We start from the raw sequence: 18,610 nt of genomic DNA, 5'->3' as shown, positions 1-18,610 counted from the left end.
CGATAGTGAAAGAAATAGAACCATTCACCTGCAAAAATAACAGTTTTCACCTTTGGAAATATGCCGTGTCAGCACTAATTTCATGTTTTTTTTACTAGTTTCTGGTTTGCATCACACCTTTTGGTTTTCTGCACAATTTACAGCTGAGAGCAGTAACCTGATAGAGGTCAGAGGAATCCCAAGGGCGTGTTTGGTGTAGCAATGTCCACCAACCAGTGTGGGGTTTTTCTCTGGTAACCTGTGGTTTCCAGGTGGATTCTCACTGGTTTGTAGGCCTGTGTGACTTTAGCGATGATTCTGTCGTCAGCCTTCACCAACTGGTTGGGGAATAAACATTTTTCCAATTTCTCCAGGCCTGTGTGAGGTCTAAAGGTGCTCCTGACCTCTCTGAGACACGCATGTGATAAAAAATAAAATAGTTTCCCTGCAGTGAAACATCTGTTTGAGTTTTGGTTTGGACAGCAGAGTTACATCCACTCGGCCGGTCTTTGGAAAGAGAAGCTACAGTTTTCAGATTATTAACATTATTAAAGCTTTTTTAACGCTCAGGCACAAAAACCTATTTGGTGTTCATCTGGTATTAAATGTGCTTTTTACCCTCAGTCGTTTTAATAGAAAGTGAATCGTTATGACACAGGACTATTTACACAGCTGAGATCTGAGTGGATTCAAACTTGCATTGCGTAGCAAATATACTCTACCAGACAACATGATAAACTATTCTTCAAAACCCAAAATTTGTTAACATGTTTGTGCCTCATCTGAGATAAAAAAACAAAACAAAAAAACCCATGAACTTAAGAAATGTTTAGCATACGAAAAAGAAATTAAACACATGCTGTCAACTTCATATTGAAACTTTTTAAAAAATGATTATTTCATCAAGAAAAAAGAAATTTCAATCATCGCATCCATCATCTCTGCACTATTTCCCTCTTTTCTTCATCATCTCTAATATTAAATTATAAACATTTTAAAACAAAAGTGCCTGAAGCATGATATGAGGAAAAAGATAAATATAATTTGTTTCCTTTGTCCTTTCTTTTTTTTGTCTGTTTTTTGTTTTGTTTTTGTTTTTTTACAGTACATACTCTTTGTATGGTGTTCATTTTGTGATGTAAAACTCGAGCGTCATCCTCAGACGTTCGAGTCGTTGCTCACTGTTTGCTTTGGTCGCGCCCTCCTTTGGCATCACTGTTGCAAAAAGAAAAAAAGAAGTAAAGCTACAGACAGACCATTAGTCTTAATATTTTTGGTATTTCATTGTTATTGTCCCGGTTTCAGGAAAGAGTTTTCTTTGGAGGGAACCCTGTTGTGGATTCCAAAACGTCCCCAATAAATATTCAAAAGTTTGTTAGTCCGACTCCTCCGTCTGAATCTCTGCTGAGAAAAAAAAGAAGGAAAGAAAAGAGATCTTTGGTTTGGTTGAATCAGGAGTTTCTCCAGCAGGATGAATGTGGCTTGAATGCTGCTCCTCTCCAGAATTCTCAGTCAGTCAAGTCAAAAGTGTAAACAGTCAGACAAACGTTCCCACCAAGACAGATAAATCTGAAAAAAGTCTTAAGTAAAGACCCCCATCCACACAGAAACATCGGGAAAGCATGAAATCTGTTCCCTCTCTTCCTGTGTGCTTTAATAAAGAGCATTCAGTTTGTTTGCAGAGACATGTGACCTCTACTGTGTGTTTTCAGAAACACTGGACATATCCTGATATAAATCTGGTGACAGTTAAAATAACTGTTTTTTTAATGGTCACCTGACACTGCATCACTCAGGAGAGAGAGAGGCCCAAAAATGAGCCCAAATAAAAAGCAATAGTTAGTATTTATTAGGGGACCAACACATTTAACTCCCTCTGCTGGCATCAGCTAAGACCTCCAGGGTAAAACCATCCTGATCCAGAATCAGCTACAAAGTGAGGATCTGACATTAGGAGCTGGTTATTTATCATACACTGACTCTTCTTCCCATCATCAAAAAAAAGTCTGCAATGGTCACGGCAGACAGCGCCAGCTCCCTGAGCCAGAGGTGTTTTTCCTGTTTAAAGGGAGTTTTTCCTTCCCACTGTTGCCTTTCTCATAGGGATCATCTGATTGTTGGGGTGTTCTCTGTATTATTTTAGGATCTGTACCTTACAATATAAAGCGCTTTGATGCAACTTTTGTTATGATTTGGTGCTAAATAAATAAAACTGAACTGAATTAAAAAGCCGTATCGTGTCCGTTAAAATGGGCTGATCTATTGGAAGCTAACAATGACTGGTGGAGAGTTTGGACATAAATGCCACAACCAGCAGCTTTTCTCTGTGTGTTTGCAAGTTTTTTACTTCAACCGCAGTCAGGTGGGTCAACACGACTGAAAAGTTACAACAACCATGACACTTCCTCTCATGTTGTTTGGTTTAGAGCTTGTTGGAAAGCTGTTATTGCATTACTGTGGTAACTTAAGGTGTTGTCATCAACTTAAAAGCAAGGAAAGGTGAAACAAATGTGATCGTAAATAAGACCAAAGTGATTCTCACACTACACTGAAATGATACTTGCCCAAAAAAATTTACCATACATTCACATTTTGTTGTTTATCCCTGGAAACTCCTGGAATTTGCAAACTTTATTTTTAATCCACACATTTAATTTAGTGCAGGTTGGACCCAATTAACACAGTGATGCTCCTCAGGAGCTTTATTTCTGGAAAACTAAATTAGAATTAATATGAAGTGAGCGTCTTGGTGTGGATGGAGGTCCAAAACTGAAGAAAGAGTCACATTTTCATATTGAACTGTCTTAATGTGGACGTGGTCTCAGTCGGGAAACAGTCGGGGGTTAATCCACCTCGATGGACTCGCTGGTCTCGTTCACGGGTTTGCACTCGTTGGGAAGTCGCTGATGGCGGCTGAGCTGAGTGGCCTGTGTGAAGCTGCGGTCGCAACGCTCGCACCTGACGCACAAACAGAAAGACGCACAAAAGACAGCGATTAGAGGAGTCTGCACGTAGAGAAGCCTGAACAGAGCTGAGGAGAAATACACTTTAAAAGGCAAAACCTTAACATCTGCTGACGCACATGTACACAATCACGCGCACGCACACACCTCCCTGTTAACCCTAATATCCAGTGACAGTATAAAGTGTGTGTGAGGCCCAGCGGAGCAGCAAGCTGTAATTGTTGCCCTGATCCTCACAACCTGACCGACAAATTACACACAGTCCACCTGTCAATAATCTATCAGGCGGGCTGAGGAGGGTATTCCCATCTCACACACTTTAACACACACTCAGATATATCCAGGCCCGATAAGGCAGTGTCACTGTCACTTTCAATAGAAGTAGAGAAGAGAGGGAGCTTTTAGTGTGCGCTGGAGGGGGGTTAGGGGGTAATTTAAATGTATATGAATGTGTGTGTGTGGGGGGAGGCTCTTCAAAGAGAAAGCTGTGTGGAGATATTGGACTTAACAGCCCTGAAACAAGACTAACGTGCTCTCGGATAGATAGATAGGTTGAAGGGGAGGGAGGTGGTGTTAGACACAGGAGGAGAAACAGTGTGGACTGGACAGCGGTCGTTAGGAAGCTCTTTAACCAGAGCTTTTCCTCATTAAACCTCATAAACACGACACAGTTTTCTGATACAGCTTCTGCCACTACATTCATCACAGGGCCTGACTTTCTGTCTCGTACATAAGGTGATCACTGCCATAAACCGGCAGCAGGATTATTGGATGCAGGGTTGCTCAACTATAGCAAAAAACACTCATTATTTAGGTCAATATTTATAATAATAAAGTTATTTATTCCTTAAGCTTTGTGCATTTGCTGAACTTTTTAAAAGAGTATTTATCTGAGATTGCATATAAAAGATGGATGTAGCCACAGTGAAGTCAGCCGGTGTGTTTGTGTTGAAGTCAGTTCACATGTGGACAGCTAAGACACTTGTAAGCTGGATGGGTGCAGCGCACAAAGCAACAGCATCAGCATTATTCCCTCCGAAATGTTACTAAACCCACAAACTCTGTCATGATGTCTGGTTCAGTGGCTTGAGTTTTTTGAGGGAAGACAGCTTGTTGACTGCTGCCTGTGTCAAGATCCTTTCAATTCAAGTTGCCACAAGCTTCAGTGAAATCCAGGTTAAAAAAGAAGAAGAAGAAAAACTAAAGAAAAACCTTATTGAGCCCATACAGTTATTAAAGCTTTCTCCTTCTGTGAAGGTGGACATTTTAAAAAGGAAGTCTTTAATGATTATCTCACTTATGGCCTCAGCTTCAAGTGAAGTATATCTCAATTTCCGAACGGGGAATGCAGGGACGATATGGGTGTTCAACCATCTAGCGTTGACACCATTAATGTGGTGGAAAGTTGCAGAGACAGTCATCAACTGCCAAGAAGAGCAGGACAGGTTAACTGAACTGATGTCTGACGACGGGTCACATTTGTAGCTTTTTGGATTTGGTGGTTTTATGGTCGCTCTAATTAAAATCAAATGTTTTTAAATGTGTTATTTAAACGGTGTAATTTTAGCTAATGTTGCTGATCTGACTGACCACTGTAAACCAAATTTCATCCTAACATTTTGAATAGATTACTGTCAAACATGTTGCTCCTGGGCGAACCTAAACCTTAAGGTCTCAGAGAGAAGCATTTACCATGAAGGATCATGTACTTTGCATTTAGTTTTATTCCAAAACGTCTGCAACAGCTGAGACCTGAACTGGTTCTCCCCATTTTTTTGACACATTTTGTAAAAGCAGCTCTAGATTGAAAGTACATTAAAACAATGAAGCTTGTGAAACACGTTTTCAGTGGGTTCCACCTATGTTAATCTGCTTGGGTCCCTGTAATGTAAATTTCAGCATCAGTCAGAGCGTGCAGCGGTCTGCACAGACATCCACCCGCTTGCCTGTTTTCAGGTGTCCAGACAACGCTGCAGCGACTTCTGCCTTCTCATTACTTTGTCTGTCACTCTTAAATAACCAGTTTCTTTAAAAAAAAATAAACACAAGCTTCACCAAAATTAGTTTGACAGAAACTGTTAGCTCGCCCCATCACATCACAGGATATGAATGTTTTTCTGTGATCACATGAATTTAAAGAAGTCCTGTATGTTTATATATATATTACATATACGTGTGTGCGTGAGGACCAGACTTTGAGCTGATGGATCTGAAATTATTCTCATTTTCTAAATTTTCTTGCAGCACAAGAAAAAGAAAACAGACCCCCGACTGCTCTGCCATTAAGGTGGATGTTCCTGCTGTCATTCGTCTGTGAATTTACAAAACCACAACAGCTACGGACTTCAAAGCTCCTCTGAAGCTTCTCTGTCACAGCGACTTATCCAGGCACGAAGACGGCTGTCCTGCACAACAAAGAGCAGAGCTGAAACGAGGCAGCTGCAGTCCGCTGGCTATCGACCAGCGGGCGTCTGTTAGCGGCTGCCGCCTCCATTTCTCAGCAGGGAAAAATAATGTTGAGTTGTTGTCCTGACAAAATGACAGAGGCCGCTTTAATCACTTTCCCTCAAGGATCAGTGAAGTTTCAGCTCACCTCTTATCTTAATCTCATCTGTACGGATGTGGATCGAATGCGAGATAAACAAGTACAGACTGTGTTCAGTCACAGACTGATAGAAGCTGAAGGGCTAGAAGAAGTACAGACGAAGTCTTCATTTACAACAACGTTCAGCACCGAGACCGAGCAGTTCAGACAAACTCTGACCACACCTTTACTTCAAAATCAAAGGCTGTGTTTGTGGGAAACGTGCAACTCTGGTTAGTAAGATCTCTTTCCTGAGGGAATATTTTTGAAAATAAATCATGATCTAACCATGCATTCATGTGGTGTTGGATTAACTGGAAAAGAGAATTTCCCACTGGGGAAAATCCACATGAACTCCACCTTAAAGTTGGAACACTAACTGGGAAAGTCTGAGAAATTGTTGTTGAGCTTTTGCAGTCACACATTAAAACATGGCGGATGAAAGACAATATTTTGTTGAGTGCAAGAAACTTTTTCAATTATTGGCGCAAAATGCTCAAAACTTGTTTGGGCAGCACCATCGAAATGAAATTTCACGAACTGGTCTTTAAGGTGTCGCGGATAAATACAACAAAATAAAATGATACGACCAAGACAAAAACTGTGGTATTTTATAAATATAATGATAAACGCAAAATTCACTGTGTAATTGTGTAACTTTATTAGCAGCGTCCTCCTGAAATGCGCCAACAACACTGAGAGTAACATCCTCCTCTCTGCCCCTTAATGGTCGCTGTGGTAACGCGTAAATATTTCTTTCAAAATAAGACACACAAAGCACATGAAAATATATAGGAAATTTATTCATAACACACGGGAAAAGACCCAGGGAAACTGAGTTAACGATAAAAACCCTGAAAATCACAAATTTCAAACCCGAGCCTGAACTCTCGCGTCCCGGAACCAAATAACTCGTCCAGGGCCCGGGTGTTGGGGACTGCTGCTCTGTGTCACGGTCCTGAGTCTGGCGACTCATTGTTTATGTTCTTGTTTATTATTATTCTTTGATTGAGTTAGTTTCCGCTTATACTTTAGTAATTTTTAGATCTCAGGTTTTGTTACTGTCCTTCTCTTGTGTTCCATGTGTCACATCAAGTCATGTCAAGTGTTATTGTCCGTTTTTTCCCCAGTCTCCATATTCATGCACCTCCCGTGTCAGTAATGTCTCCGTGTCGCAGTTTGTTATTGTCTCTGTGCTCCATGTTCTCTCTGTCTTCCCTGTCAGCCATGTCTCCTTGTCAAGTCTGCGTTCCCGTGCCTGTGTTCAGTATTTCCTGTTTTACTTTGACAGTCTGGTGTTCAGTGTTTTCAGCTTTGCTTCCGCCCTTTCTCGTTTGGTCAGATTAGCCCCAGCTGTATCTCACTCCTGTTTCCCATTCCCTCGTTACTCCCTGGTGTATTTAAGCCCTGTGTTTTCCTCTGTCCGTTGTCACGTCACGTTACCCGTTTAAAGTGCTTTATAAATAATATTAAATTGAATTGGATAGCTATCTAGTTTCCAGTTTAGGTTAAGTTTCTGTGAGTTTTGGGTTTTGTTTGATTTTTGCTACAGTGCAATAAAGCTGCTTTTTTATTTCATCTGCATTTGGGTCCTTCATCCTGCCTGCCACACAGCGCTGCATGACAAATAGATTCAACAAATGTTTAAAGAAACATTGAAAAAATGTTTAGTTTTCCTAATTTATTACAAGAGGTAATGACTCTACCAGCATCCACTACACAAAAGCATAATCTCTGTGTGCTGGCTATAGAAATAGGCATTTGTTAGTCCTAAAGCATAGTACATATTAGTGTTTTGGGTTTTTTGTCAGTGTTCGCTCACTCTGAATGCTGTCTCTATGCAGCTTCACAGTAATAGAATCATAAATATAATGTACTAAGTCAAACAACTTTCTGTGGTCTCCAGGATGACATTTAAAGCTAAGACGTTGCTTCTCTGAACAAAATACAGAAGAACAAAAAGCGGAGCAGAGAAAACAGCAGCACGCTTTGACAGCCTGCACAGTCCAGTGAGCATCAGCACCGAAAAGCTGCCGACCACACAGAATCGCGGCCTCCGTCTCCTCAGTGGGAAAATAAAGTTGAGCGTTTTCCTCCTGACAAAGTGACAGTGGCAGCTTTAATCTATCCGCTGCACCGTCCGAAAGGAGATAACTCCCCGAGGCCATCGATCCGCTAAAGATTTCTGACGCACGTCCGTGATTGTCTTTGTCCCGCTCTGCCTCCACCGAGACTCTGAAGTGCTGATGAAAAGGTTCGGGGGTTTCCTCTGATTGCTTATTAAGAATGCTGATTTGGTTTAACTGAATTTAATCGCCACCGCTTGTCGTTTCACTTTTTACACCATGATCTCTTGTTCCTCCTTGCTCTCTCTCACTCATCCTTCTCGCCTCTTCGCTCTCCACGTCAATGATGACTTTGGATTTCTCTGATTGCTTATTAAGAAGGTTAATTTGATTCTATCCCCGTGTTCCCCCGATGCCAGTCCTTTAGATTTTGCACAACTCAAACATCTTATTTTGCTTTCTTCACTTTCTTTTATGTCTCTTACTCTTTGGCCCTTCTGGCCTCCACTTGAATGCTGACCTCTTGGTCCACTGGAGGAATCCTTATTGTCCTCTGTTGCTGATTAGATGACAGGATGACAACAACAGCATCCAGAAGCCTCGAATTGCAGCGTGGCATGCCCTCTAATTATATTAGCCTTAACCAGCAGAAGAAAATGGAAATGAGTGTGGGGAGATTCATTACCGGGCTGTTAACAGATCCTGTATTTACACTGGACAATCTGCTGATGCCCTCTGATTTACAATGAGGAACAAACAAGAGAATTTCCTCATAGTTTAACGTTACAGGCAGCCAACAGTAAAGCATCAAAGGTCAGAGGTCACAGCAGACATGATGGAAGTGAATGGAAGCAAATATTATCACGAATAATGAATAATAGAAAAGTGATTGAGAAAGTAGTAAGGGATAAAAAAGCAGTTTGCAAATGACTCTTATTATGATTTTGGTTTTTAGGACCAGAGCTAAATTTAGAGCTGAAGACCAAAAAGAAAAATGTAGACAACAAATCAACTGGTTTCTAAACTTCTGAAGCGTTTGGTAGTTTCAGTGAAAATGTGTTAGCCACCATCACGTTTGATTTTTGGAGGCAGAAGTGATGCGTTTGGATGGAGTGCTAACTTACCAGCTAACGCTAACTAGTTTGGTGAGCAAGCTGGATGTAAGTGTGTAATGCACAGACTAATAGCGGCGTATTAGTGCTTCTTATTAGTGCATCAAAACTGGGGCATGGACTTCTTAGATGGTCTTTTCTCATTTTTAAACTCCAGTGTCTCCTTCACATACCTTTAGATCAGGGGAGGGGAACTCAAGCCCTCAAGGGCCGGTGTTCTGCAGGTTTTAGACGTGTCCTTGATCCAAATGGCTAAATTAGCTCCTCAACATGTCTTGAAGTTCTCCAGAGGCCTGGTAATGAACTAATCATTTGATTCAGGTGTGTTGACCCAAGGTGAGATCTAAAGCCTGCAGGACACCGGCCCTTGAGGCCTGGATTTCCTCACCCCTGCTTTAGTTGGTCAGTCCTGGTATGTTAACAGCTGCCAAAGTAAAACTGTGACTCAGTTGGAATATTTACCTGTAGATAATCTGAATGGCCACTCTAGAACCTGCAGCACCATTGGAGGACGTGTTGATGTGTCTCTCCAATATTCATGAACAAGAACCTGAGTTCCCGCTGCTTTAGTGCATATTATTTATTAATTTATTTACTAAAGCATATCTGTGTACATCTGTTGACAACAATGAAATCCCAACCCATTTACTACCATTTTATATTTTTTTTCTTTTGTGCAAGCTAAAACCTTCAGGACTTCAAGCCCTCGGTGGCTCACTTTAGTTTTCTTATGGTGACGTAATTAGCAATGCTAATGAGAGAAAGCGTTGGTTTCAGGAGTGCTGGGGGAAATTGATTTAGCATCCAGACAAAGCAGATGTGACACTCTTTAAAAACATGTTAATCATTTTATGATTCTACAAATTTGATGTCAATGACATGAAATCATTCCATTGATCTGTATCAGACTCATATGGGAATATACACCATAATTGCTTTTATTACTGATTTAAAAACCTGAATAATTTACAAGCTGGTGTAACAAAATATTTAGATTCACAGTTTAGTACCTGCTATTAGAGAAGTTCGGTCAGAGCTTTATTTGTTCTAAATCGTTCTCTGCTGTACCAACATGGGTCGCTGTTGATAATTACCAGTTTATGGGAACATCAGTTGCCATCCACATTAAAAACAATCCATGGTGCCTTTGACATTTTGAGCGGTTTAGCGGATCCCTGAGCGTTATATTGTCCTCTGTACAGTTTATTCAATGACCTCAAAGACATAATTATGAGAGACACAGAAAGACAGAGACAGCGCTCAAAGTTATGGAAGTGAAATTATTGGTGTCAAAAGTATAATTTTCAGGAGAGGAAAAACTTATTTGGGACAAAGTCACCCAATATATCTAAAGGTGAGACTTGCTTCTACAATAATTTTGGTGGTGACAGTTAAGAGCAAGTCGAGTGGTATTAGCTGGGTTGTTTGTCGCAACAGGTGGCAGGTGGGGGCAAGGTGGGTGGATTTTATGGGTGTTTGGGGGTACTCACTGTTACTTACTTGAACGGCTTCTCTCCTGTGTGTGTGCGGATGTGGTTGTTGAGCGTCGTGGCGCCAGCGAAGGCCCGGCCGCAGTATCCACATTTGAAAGGTCGGTCGCTGGAGTGCGTCACTACATGGTTCCTCAACTCTGAAGGCTGAGAGAAGGACTGGGAGCAGTGGCCACACTGGTATGGTCTGAGGACAAAGACAGTCGGATGAAAGAAGAAAACAGAAGGTGTGTGCGTGCGGGAATGGCTTAAATTCACTGCCTTAAATTTGCATTCTTTCTAACAGTCAGCAGGGGGCACCATTTGTAGTTGCAAAAAGAGGACTGCTACTAGTGCTCACTTTATCGAAAATGAATTTAGAATATTATTGTAAAAGGCGAGATTTTAAACTAGTGATTGAGGCGAGGTCATAGAGGATGTGAGCTGAAGCTTCATTTTCTCATAGACTTCTACACATTCACATCCTCTTCAGTTACCTGAGATGTCTCCCCCTACTGGCCATGATGTTACTTACCCGTAGGTCTATTGGTAAGATCATATTTTATTTTGTTAGCTCTGTTACTTTGTGACTCTTGTGCTCCATGTATTAATTTACCACGACATGAAAATTCATCAAAAAAAGAATTATTTCTTCATCTTCCCCATGAAGATTCTTCATTTTTATGGGTTTGTTCCACCTTTTCTGTTGTTCTTCCATTATCACAAAGAAACAATGATGCACAGATGAATTTTTCTGGGTGCTTGTAACTGGAGTGGAGCAACGTGAATTAACACAAAATGAAAATTTGGAGACATTTTGTTTACATACAGAAAAACATGAGCCTGCACACATTACAGCTCACTAAAAAGCAATATATATGGTCTATAAACACACGCAAACAGGGGGCGGGGGAAGTCGGACACTGCTCCGGTAACCATGGCAGCCTGACCCTCATCAACAATGCAGGCCTAGATCATGACTGGACCATTTATCATGGTGTGTGTGTGTGTGTGTGTGTGTGTGTGTGTGTGTGTTTGTGAAGAATAGCAGTTACAGAGAATGAGATAGAGACAGTAAGAGAACAAGAAAAGAAGAGATATATTAGGTTATTGTGTGTCAGTGTGTGTGTGTGTTTGGCCCAAATGGGAGTTAAACAAACAACCAAACAGAAGCTGTGTGTCTGCTAATAGAGTGTCCTGCTTCCATACAGCAGCAGATCTAATCTCACACTCCTTCCATTCGCTGAGCCGAACACGCAGCCAGCTGTGAACATTATCGAGGTATTTTGTTTTCACTTACAGGACACTTCAGCCTCTGCTCATATCTTGCATCTCTTCTCTTTTCCCCCATTATCATTTTCAGGCTCTGTGTGCAAACCTCTGTTTCCCACATACAGACTTTACTTAGGCAGCCCGCCCAAGCATATATGTTGATGCTTTTCTTTATTATCTTTTTGAGAGGATAATTTAGTACTGCTCAACCCTCTGCTAAACAAACTCACCCCGGCTCTTTTCTTCACGTTTTCCTTACAGGCTGTCTCACTGGCCACATTGCTATCTGTGTAGGTTTCTTGATATCATTTAGCTACGTCTTCAGAGAGGATCATCGTCCACCTCCCTGATGGCAGCAGTCCCTTCATCTGATCTGAAAACTTACTGAAGTGGAGAGTCAGTCTAACCAGAACACAGCAGCTGATTATATTGGTCCAATATATACATTTATCTGTAAGTATTTTGAAATGTCACTATTTACAGAGCAGAGACTTGTAGCAGTAGTATTTCACATGCCTTTTTTCTTCCACAGTTTGGTTTGCACATTGCATTCCAGTTTTATGGACTGCTTGTTTAAAATCACTAAAATTGCAGAGTGAGACCTGAAACAAAATCAAGCTTCGAGGCACTCCATGGCTTTGACACAGCACCACAGGAGGATGTGGGGTTAAAGTACATAGAAAGTCAGTTAGTGCCGTGTATCAGTCAGTGTGCATTGATGAGCCGGGAGCTCTGAGGTGATTAGCTGCTGTGTGTCTTCTGTCAGTCACATTAACGACCTCAGGAGTACACTGAGGATCCCGTTTTTAAAGCTACTTTAAAGACAGGGATCAGGGACGCTCTGGTGATTACCATTGGTACTTTATCTGCTACAGTCACACTTTAGCTAAGCATGGATATTATCATTAATTACTTTAATGAGTGTTATGGCTACTTTTACTCATTGTAATTGTAATCAGCATTATTATTGCGTCAAACGCAGGTGGGGCTCCTCTGTGTTTCATTTGCTGGTTCTTCCCATGTGTGGATTTTCTCCAGGAGCCTGGGAGACATTCAGGCCCAGGATATAAAAGAACCAGAGCTGGAGCCTATCCCAGCTGTCATAGCAACCTCTCACCCCACGAGAGCAGGGTTCACCTTGGACATGTTGCATGCTCACATTCACACCTACGGCCAGAGATGGGCAGTAAAACGTTAAAGGTAATGCGTTACTGTAATCTGATTACTTTTTTCATGTAACAAGTAAAGTAAGGGATTACTGTTGCAAAAAGGTAATTAGATTACTGTTACTTTCCCTAATATGGAGTGCGGGAGAGAGTACGACCATGCAGTGTTTAAAGCTTGGAAGCATTTACATCACTTTGAGTTTGATTCCATGAAAAGCGACAAAAACATCAGCGTCCAATGTACTCTGCGTGGGAAGAAAATTTCTTTCTACAGCGAAAAATTTAACTTCTAATCTGAGCAGGCACCTAGCACGCCGCCACGGGAATGTGAAATTTACAGAGAAACCCCCGGATCTCCCCCACTGACATGACTGCTGCGGCACTGGGCAAACCTCCACCTGCCTCACAGGACTCAGTGCTGCTGGATCTTTGAATGTGTGTTTTACTTGCATCTATTTGAAAGAGTGAGTGTAAACACAAAACACTTGATTTTATATGATGGATTATGCAGAAAAAAATTGAATTGGGCTGAAAGGTCTATTCTTTATTATGTATTTAGGTTGTGTGGCATGTTTTTGAAAAGTAACTAAGTAATAAAGTAACAAATTACTTTTGAAAATAAATAATCAGCAAAGTAATGGGATTACTTTCATTGAGAAGTAATCAATAATTAGTAACTAATTACCATTTTCAAGTAACTTGACCAACACTGCCTACGGCCAGTTTAAAATCACCAGTTAATCAGGCAATCATGGAATACACTGCAGAAGGATTTGCAGCTCTCTCAGCTGATTTCGCTGAGAGGTCTCCTTCTTCGGTGGTTTCTTTCTTCCTCTTTTTCTCAAATTTATGGATTAATGAAGTTTATTTTATCCTTTTATGAACCAGGCTTTTAGACCTCTCTGAGACACACTTTGATTTCTTGTCTTTACCATCTTTATCTCTCCGTAGTCCAAAAACATCTCATCAGACTTGTATATCCATCCATCCATCCATCCATCCATCTTCGACCACTTATTCGGGGCAGCAGTCTAAGCAGTGAACCCCAGACTGCCCTCGCCCCCTCCACGTCTTCCAGCTCATTCAGGGAGCACACCAAGTTTATCCAAGACAGCTCAGAGACATAACCTCTCTGGTGAGTCCTGGGGCTGCCCCTGGTTCTCCTCCCAGTAGGACATGCCTGAAAGACCTCACCTATGAGGCACTAAAATCGGTTGGCTCAACCACCTTAAGTGGCTCCTTTCAGTGGAGGAGCAGTATCTCTGAAGGAGATCCCCTTCATGATTTCCTCCTGGTAGGATCTCCCAAGGCAAATTGGACCTGGATGAGGGGCCAGACAAAGAGAAATTCTGACAACCGCTATGATGACTAAAAAAACCCCCCCAAAAATCAAGGGTCCAGTTTACACTGTCCAGACAAGGTCACCAGAGGTAGAGGCTGAAGGTGCGAGCCTCTGGTGGCCCGGTCCAACTAGGCTTAGCCTGAAAACCTACATGAATATATAGAAGCCGCCAGGGGGGCTTGAAAAATGTTTAGTCATGAAGGAAATGGAAAAATGATATAGTTTTTTCTGTTTTTCTTTTCATATGGGTCACTTGGTTCTGTATTACTGTGTAAGCTGTTAAACTGACAGGATAAACTCCCATGTGCTGCCTGAAAATAAAGCGATTTTCATTCTGAAACTAATAAGACAAAAATCTGACATCAGTTCCTTACAAATGGGTAAATACCCCAGAACTAGAATAAAACAAATAGACCAACATCTTCACCACTCTAATAAATCACAAACACCCACAATACCCTAAGACGATGTAGACACACACACACACACACACACACACACACACACACACACACACACACACACACACACACACACACACACACAGGAAAGTAATAAGAGTAAAATAGTGTAATATAAAATCGAAAAATTCTCACTTGCAGTTTTCCACATAAAAGGCGTCTCGCCGTGGGGGTCGGTTCATTTATCAGCCGGCCGGTCTATAAGTTCACGCCTCAGTGGGCCGCACCACTATTTATTAGGTGGGTTTTCTATGAAGAGCTGCATTGATTGTGAATAGTTTAAGTTGATGAATGTGTGGATATTATTTATTAAGGCAGCAGGCCGGGAGATTAATGCCCGGTTATTGTTTATTACAGGGAGGAGTGGAGGAGGAGGAGGTGAAGCATAAACACCTCTATCATGCACATAAACACACATGGACACACAGGTATGTGCATATGCAACCAAAATATGGGAACAGACAGGCAAATGCAAATACGATCATTTATGCATAAATTACCGCACATACTGTACGGTCTGGGTTTTATACCAGAAACACTGAACTTCTTTACCATGAAACACAGGGGTGTGCGGATAACACAGAGAGGGGAAAAAAGCTTTAGGAAACTTTAGTTTTTAACAGATTTCACTGGTGAATGTGACACTGAGCACTGAAATGAAATACAGATAATATTTCAAAATATCAAGGTTTTTCCTGGCTTTTAATGGGCGTGCTGAAAACCAGACTAGGTCTGCCTATAGCTAAAACAAGTAGTCTGTGTTTCCACGTTTAAAAGGACCCTTTTCCTCTCAATTTCATAATGAAATGTAGCTTTCTACTCTTGTTCTATGACAGCTGAAGTAATTAAGAAAAGTGATAGATTGACATTTTTTGCATGCGGGATAAATCCTAATTAACTCCCCAAATAAGTTCCTAGAGGACTGTTGCTGAAACGGCACATTAAATTTGTTTCGAAGGGGAAACAAATTTCAAACAAATTGTTTTACATTTTAGAATAAACTCATATTTTGATGGAAAAATAGGTTCTAGACAAAACTGAGAGTCATTCTAAAACCATTTTAAACCCAAAGTCAAAAAGCATGGGGAGAAAATATTCTCACAAAATAGGGTTGAACTCATCTTTATGACTCAGTGACTCAGATCATGTTCATATTATCAAAACAAAGCACTAGATGTCAAACATATGACACATCATCTCCATTTTAGGGATGCTCCTTGTGACTATTTTACTAACAAACAGGATTTAAAAAAAGTCTAAAAGTAAGAAAACATTAACTAGGAGAACAGAGGAGAAGTGGAAAGTGTATCATGGGGTCTACAGCAGCATAACTAAGTGAGGCTCAGGGTCAGCCGATCAAGCTCTAACTATAAGCTTTATGACAAAGGAAATCTTAAACGAAGACAAGGTCTGTCTCTTGAATCAAAACTGGGAGCTGTACAGGAGTCTGATAGCTGCCTCCCATTCTACTTTACGAAACTCTAGAAACTGTTATGTGATGGCTATGTGCAGGCAGGAAAAGGACCTAAAGTGCAGACTCCGGAGACAGAACGTAACTCAAAACAGCTTTAATGCTGAACTCAAAAGGGTACCAAAACTAAGACTACAAAATACACCTACACAGCTAGATAAGGGTAGATCGCGACAATGACAAACTGAAACACAGGGCTTAAATACATAGAGGGAGCAATCAGGGAATGGACAACAGGAGGGAAACACTTCTGGGGCAAATCAGAACTGACGAGACAAGGAAGCGTAAACTGATCACACTGAGGTAAGACAGAGACCTTCAAACTAAAACAGGAAACACAGACTGAACAAAGACACAGACTCACATGCAGGCACTACAACAGAGGGAACAGAGACGTGGGACCAGGGCAGACACAGACACTGACTGGACACGGGGGATATAGCGGACAGGGGAGACAGCAACTAAGGATTACACAGAGACAAACCATAAGACATGACTCTAACAAAAACCCAAAGACTAGAAATTATAAATAATATAATGAACTCAAAAACCCTGGGTCAACGACCCAGGCATCCTAACAGAAACCACAAGTAAGCCTGCAGTCTGAGGCTGATATGTCTACTTGGATATACTATCATAACATCATAGATGGAGCCTAATAATTATGTGACAAGAAGGATTTAAAATTTGGTAACAAAACACATTTTAAATGTTGCAAATGCCTGAGAAGTCCAACCTTTATAAACAGTCTATGTACACAGTTGGACATGCTTTTTACAAATATGAGAGATTTTGACTGCAATTTTCACAATTTTTATGTTTTCCAAATAGTGTTCATTATAATTTGTCAGAAGCTTAAGCTCATGTGTCAAAAAAATAGACACACTGGAGAGCATTTCACATTTATGATGAAAAATTCCTTATTTTACTGTCAAATTAATGAATTAATTTGGTATTAATTCTTGTAGGAAGTTGTTATTTCAGTCTTTTCTTCATCTTTGTTACAGCTGATCTCATGAACCTCTCCCCGTTTCTCTTTTTATTGCTACAAACGAAGCTGCTCCATTTGGACTGCTGGCTAACTGTATCACGTCTCTCTCGGTGGCCGTTAGCATCAAGTCGTTACTCAGTCCGATTGTGTCGACAGCACAGACAGCCAAATATGTCTAAAATCAACAACGCAACAAGGTAATAAAAACACCAAATGGACAAGTTAATAATGCTTAGTTTGGATACTCGATGAGAGCTAAATCAGCTGCTGTGTTTTTCACGCTTAGCTTAGCCTGTGTGTGTATGTGAGATCTGTAAAATTAGCCATTTTCAACACATCCGTGTAATACGGTTCAGGACAATAAACCTCGTGTCAGCTTTCAACACAACATGTGGTAGGAACAACAGAGTCAGAGTCAACATGTCGCTGTGTCCACACCTTTAACACATGAGCTGATGAAAGAGGCAGCGTGTGTGAGAGACCGACTGCATGCCGACCAGACCTCACTACTGAGACTACATGGGAATGAAACGTTCTGGCTCGCATACATGTTTTCATAGCATCAGAGAGAGGTCAGAGGTCAAGAAGGTGGACAGGCGAATGGAAAGTAAGAGCGTTGCTGATCAGATCTCTCGTAGACTGGAGAGAAAAACATTTAAACGGTGTGTGGTGAAGTGGGAACTTCACACGATGACAAAAACATGCAAATGACTGCTCTACTGCAGGACCGCAGGCAGTGAAATTATGGGCTTAAATTGTGGTTATAAATATTGTGAACTGAGTTTTGTAACCTTGTAAACAAAAATATCTGAAAATTTTACGTTTGTGCATCTATTTGTATGTTTGTAAAAAATATTTACACAAGTTGCTTTTTTTTTGTTAAGGTCCAGATACAAACCAAAGAACTACGTGTAAAACTCTGCGCTCACGTTCGCTCGCTTGCGTGTGAAATACTCATGACCACAATTTGAGCCCAGACGAAAAGTCTGTCCATCATATTGCTTGTACAGATTACTATGAAGCAAGGGCCTGTGGGTTAGAGTTTTCCCTTGTGACTTCAAAATAAAAGCCTGGGTAAATATAATCACTAAGACTCTAGACAACCTGAGGTTTGCAGTAGCGGTGGAAAAAACTTACAAAAACACTATTTGAAAGTCTATTTTCTAATCAGTTTGTAACATTTTCTTTGTCATTTTTAAAAAAAATGTACAGATGTTGTAACATCTGTAAAAATTGTAGGATTATCAGCAAACAGTAAACACCACTGTGCCAAAAGTTGCAGTATGATCAGTGGCCATTTAAGGCTCCAAAAGTGAGTTCATCCAAAAAAACAAACAAAACCAAACACAATGCATCATTAGCATTACCAGGGGTGCAGCTGGTCTGACTGACAGGTGGATGTTCTGCTCTGACTGTAGGTTTCACCTCCATTAATTGGAGTCACTGAACTGGACCTTTTCACCATGTCTCTGCTGCTGCTCCTGCTGCTTTTGGACCTTCTTCAATAGAATTACCTTAGAGTTTGTGCTGTTTTATAGCAGGTATGCATTTGTGAGTTGCACTCATGCAGTTTCTGGATGCAGACTAACAAAGTGAGCGTGACAAGTGTTAGCTTGTAAGATTATTTTTACAGAAGGACAAACATATCTGCTTCTAGATTTAATAAAAACAATATTTAACCACTACATTTCTGACAGCATCACATTCATATTTTTATGTGTTTGGGGGTTAAAT

The 18,610-nt window shown here is 40.8% G+C and overlaps 1 protein-coding gene across 2 annotated transcripts in view; it reads right to left on the bottom strand.

The window, feature by feature from the left end:
- Positions 1–2,297: 2,297 nt before the first annotated feature.
- prdm6 (PR domain containing 6) overlaps positions 2,298–18,610 on the bottom strand; it is a 128,704-nt gene continuing 112,391 nt past the window's right edge. The window contains exons 8-9 of one of the 2 annotated variants that reach the window (XM_026186579.2): positions 10,205–10,381; positions 2,298–2,937 (exon numbers count right to left, since the gene is read on the bottom strand). In XM_026186579.2, the coding sequence (XP_026042364.2) occupies positions 2,823–2,937; positions 10,205–10,381 (292 nt within the window). In that variant the 3' untranslated portion in view covers positions 2,298–2,822. Of the gene's footprint in view, positions 2,938–10,194; positions 10,382–18,610 lie in introns of both variants that reach the window. The other variant, XM_026186580.2, reaches the window with a different exon arrangement.

Source organism: Astatotilapia calliptera, chromosome 12 (assembly GCF_964374335.1).
Source record: "Astatotilapia calliptera chromosome 12, fAstCal68.1, whole genome shotgun sequence".
Lineage (NCBI taxonomy): Eukaryota > Metazoa > Chordata > Actinopteri > Cichliformes > Cichlidae > Astatotilapia > Astatotilapia calliptera.
Note: the sequence above shows the minus strand (reverse complement) of the source record. Positions and strands in the feature narration are given on the sequence as shown.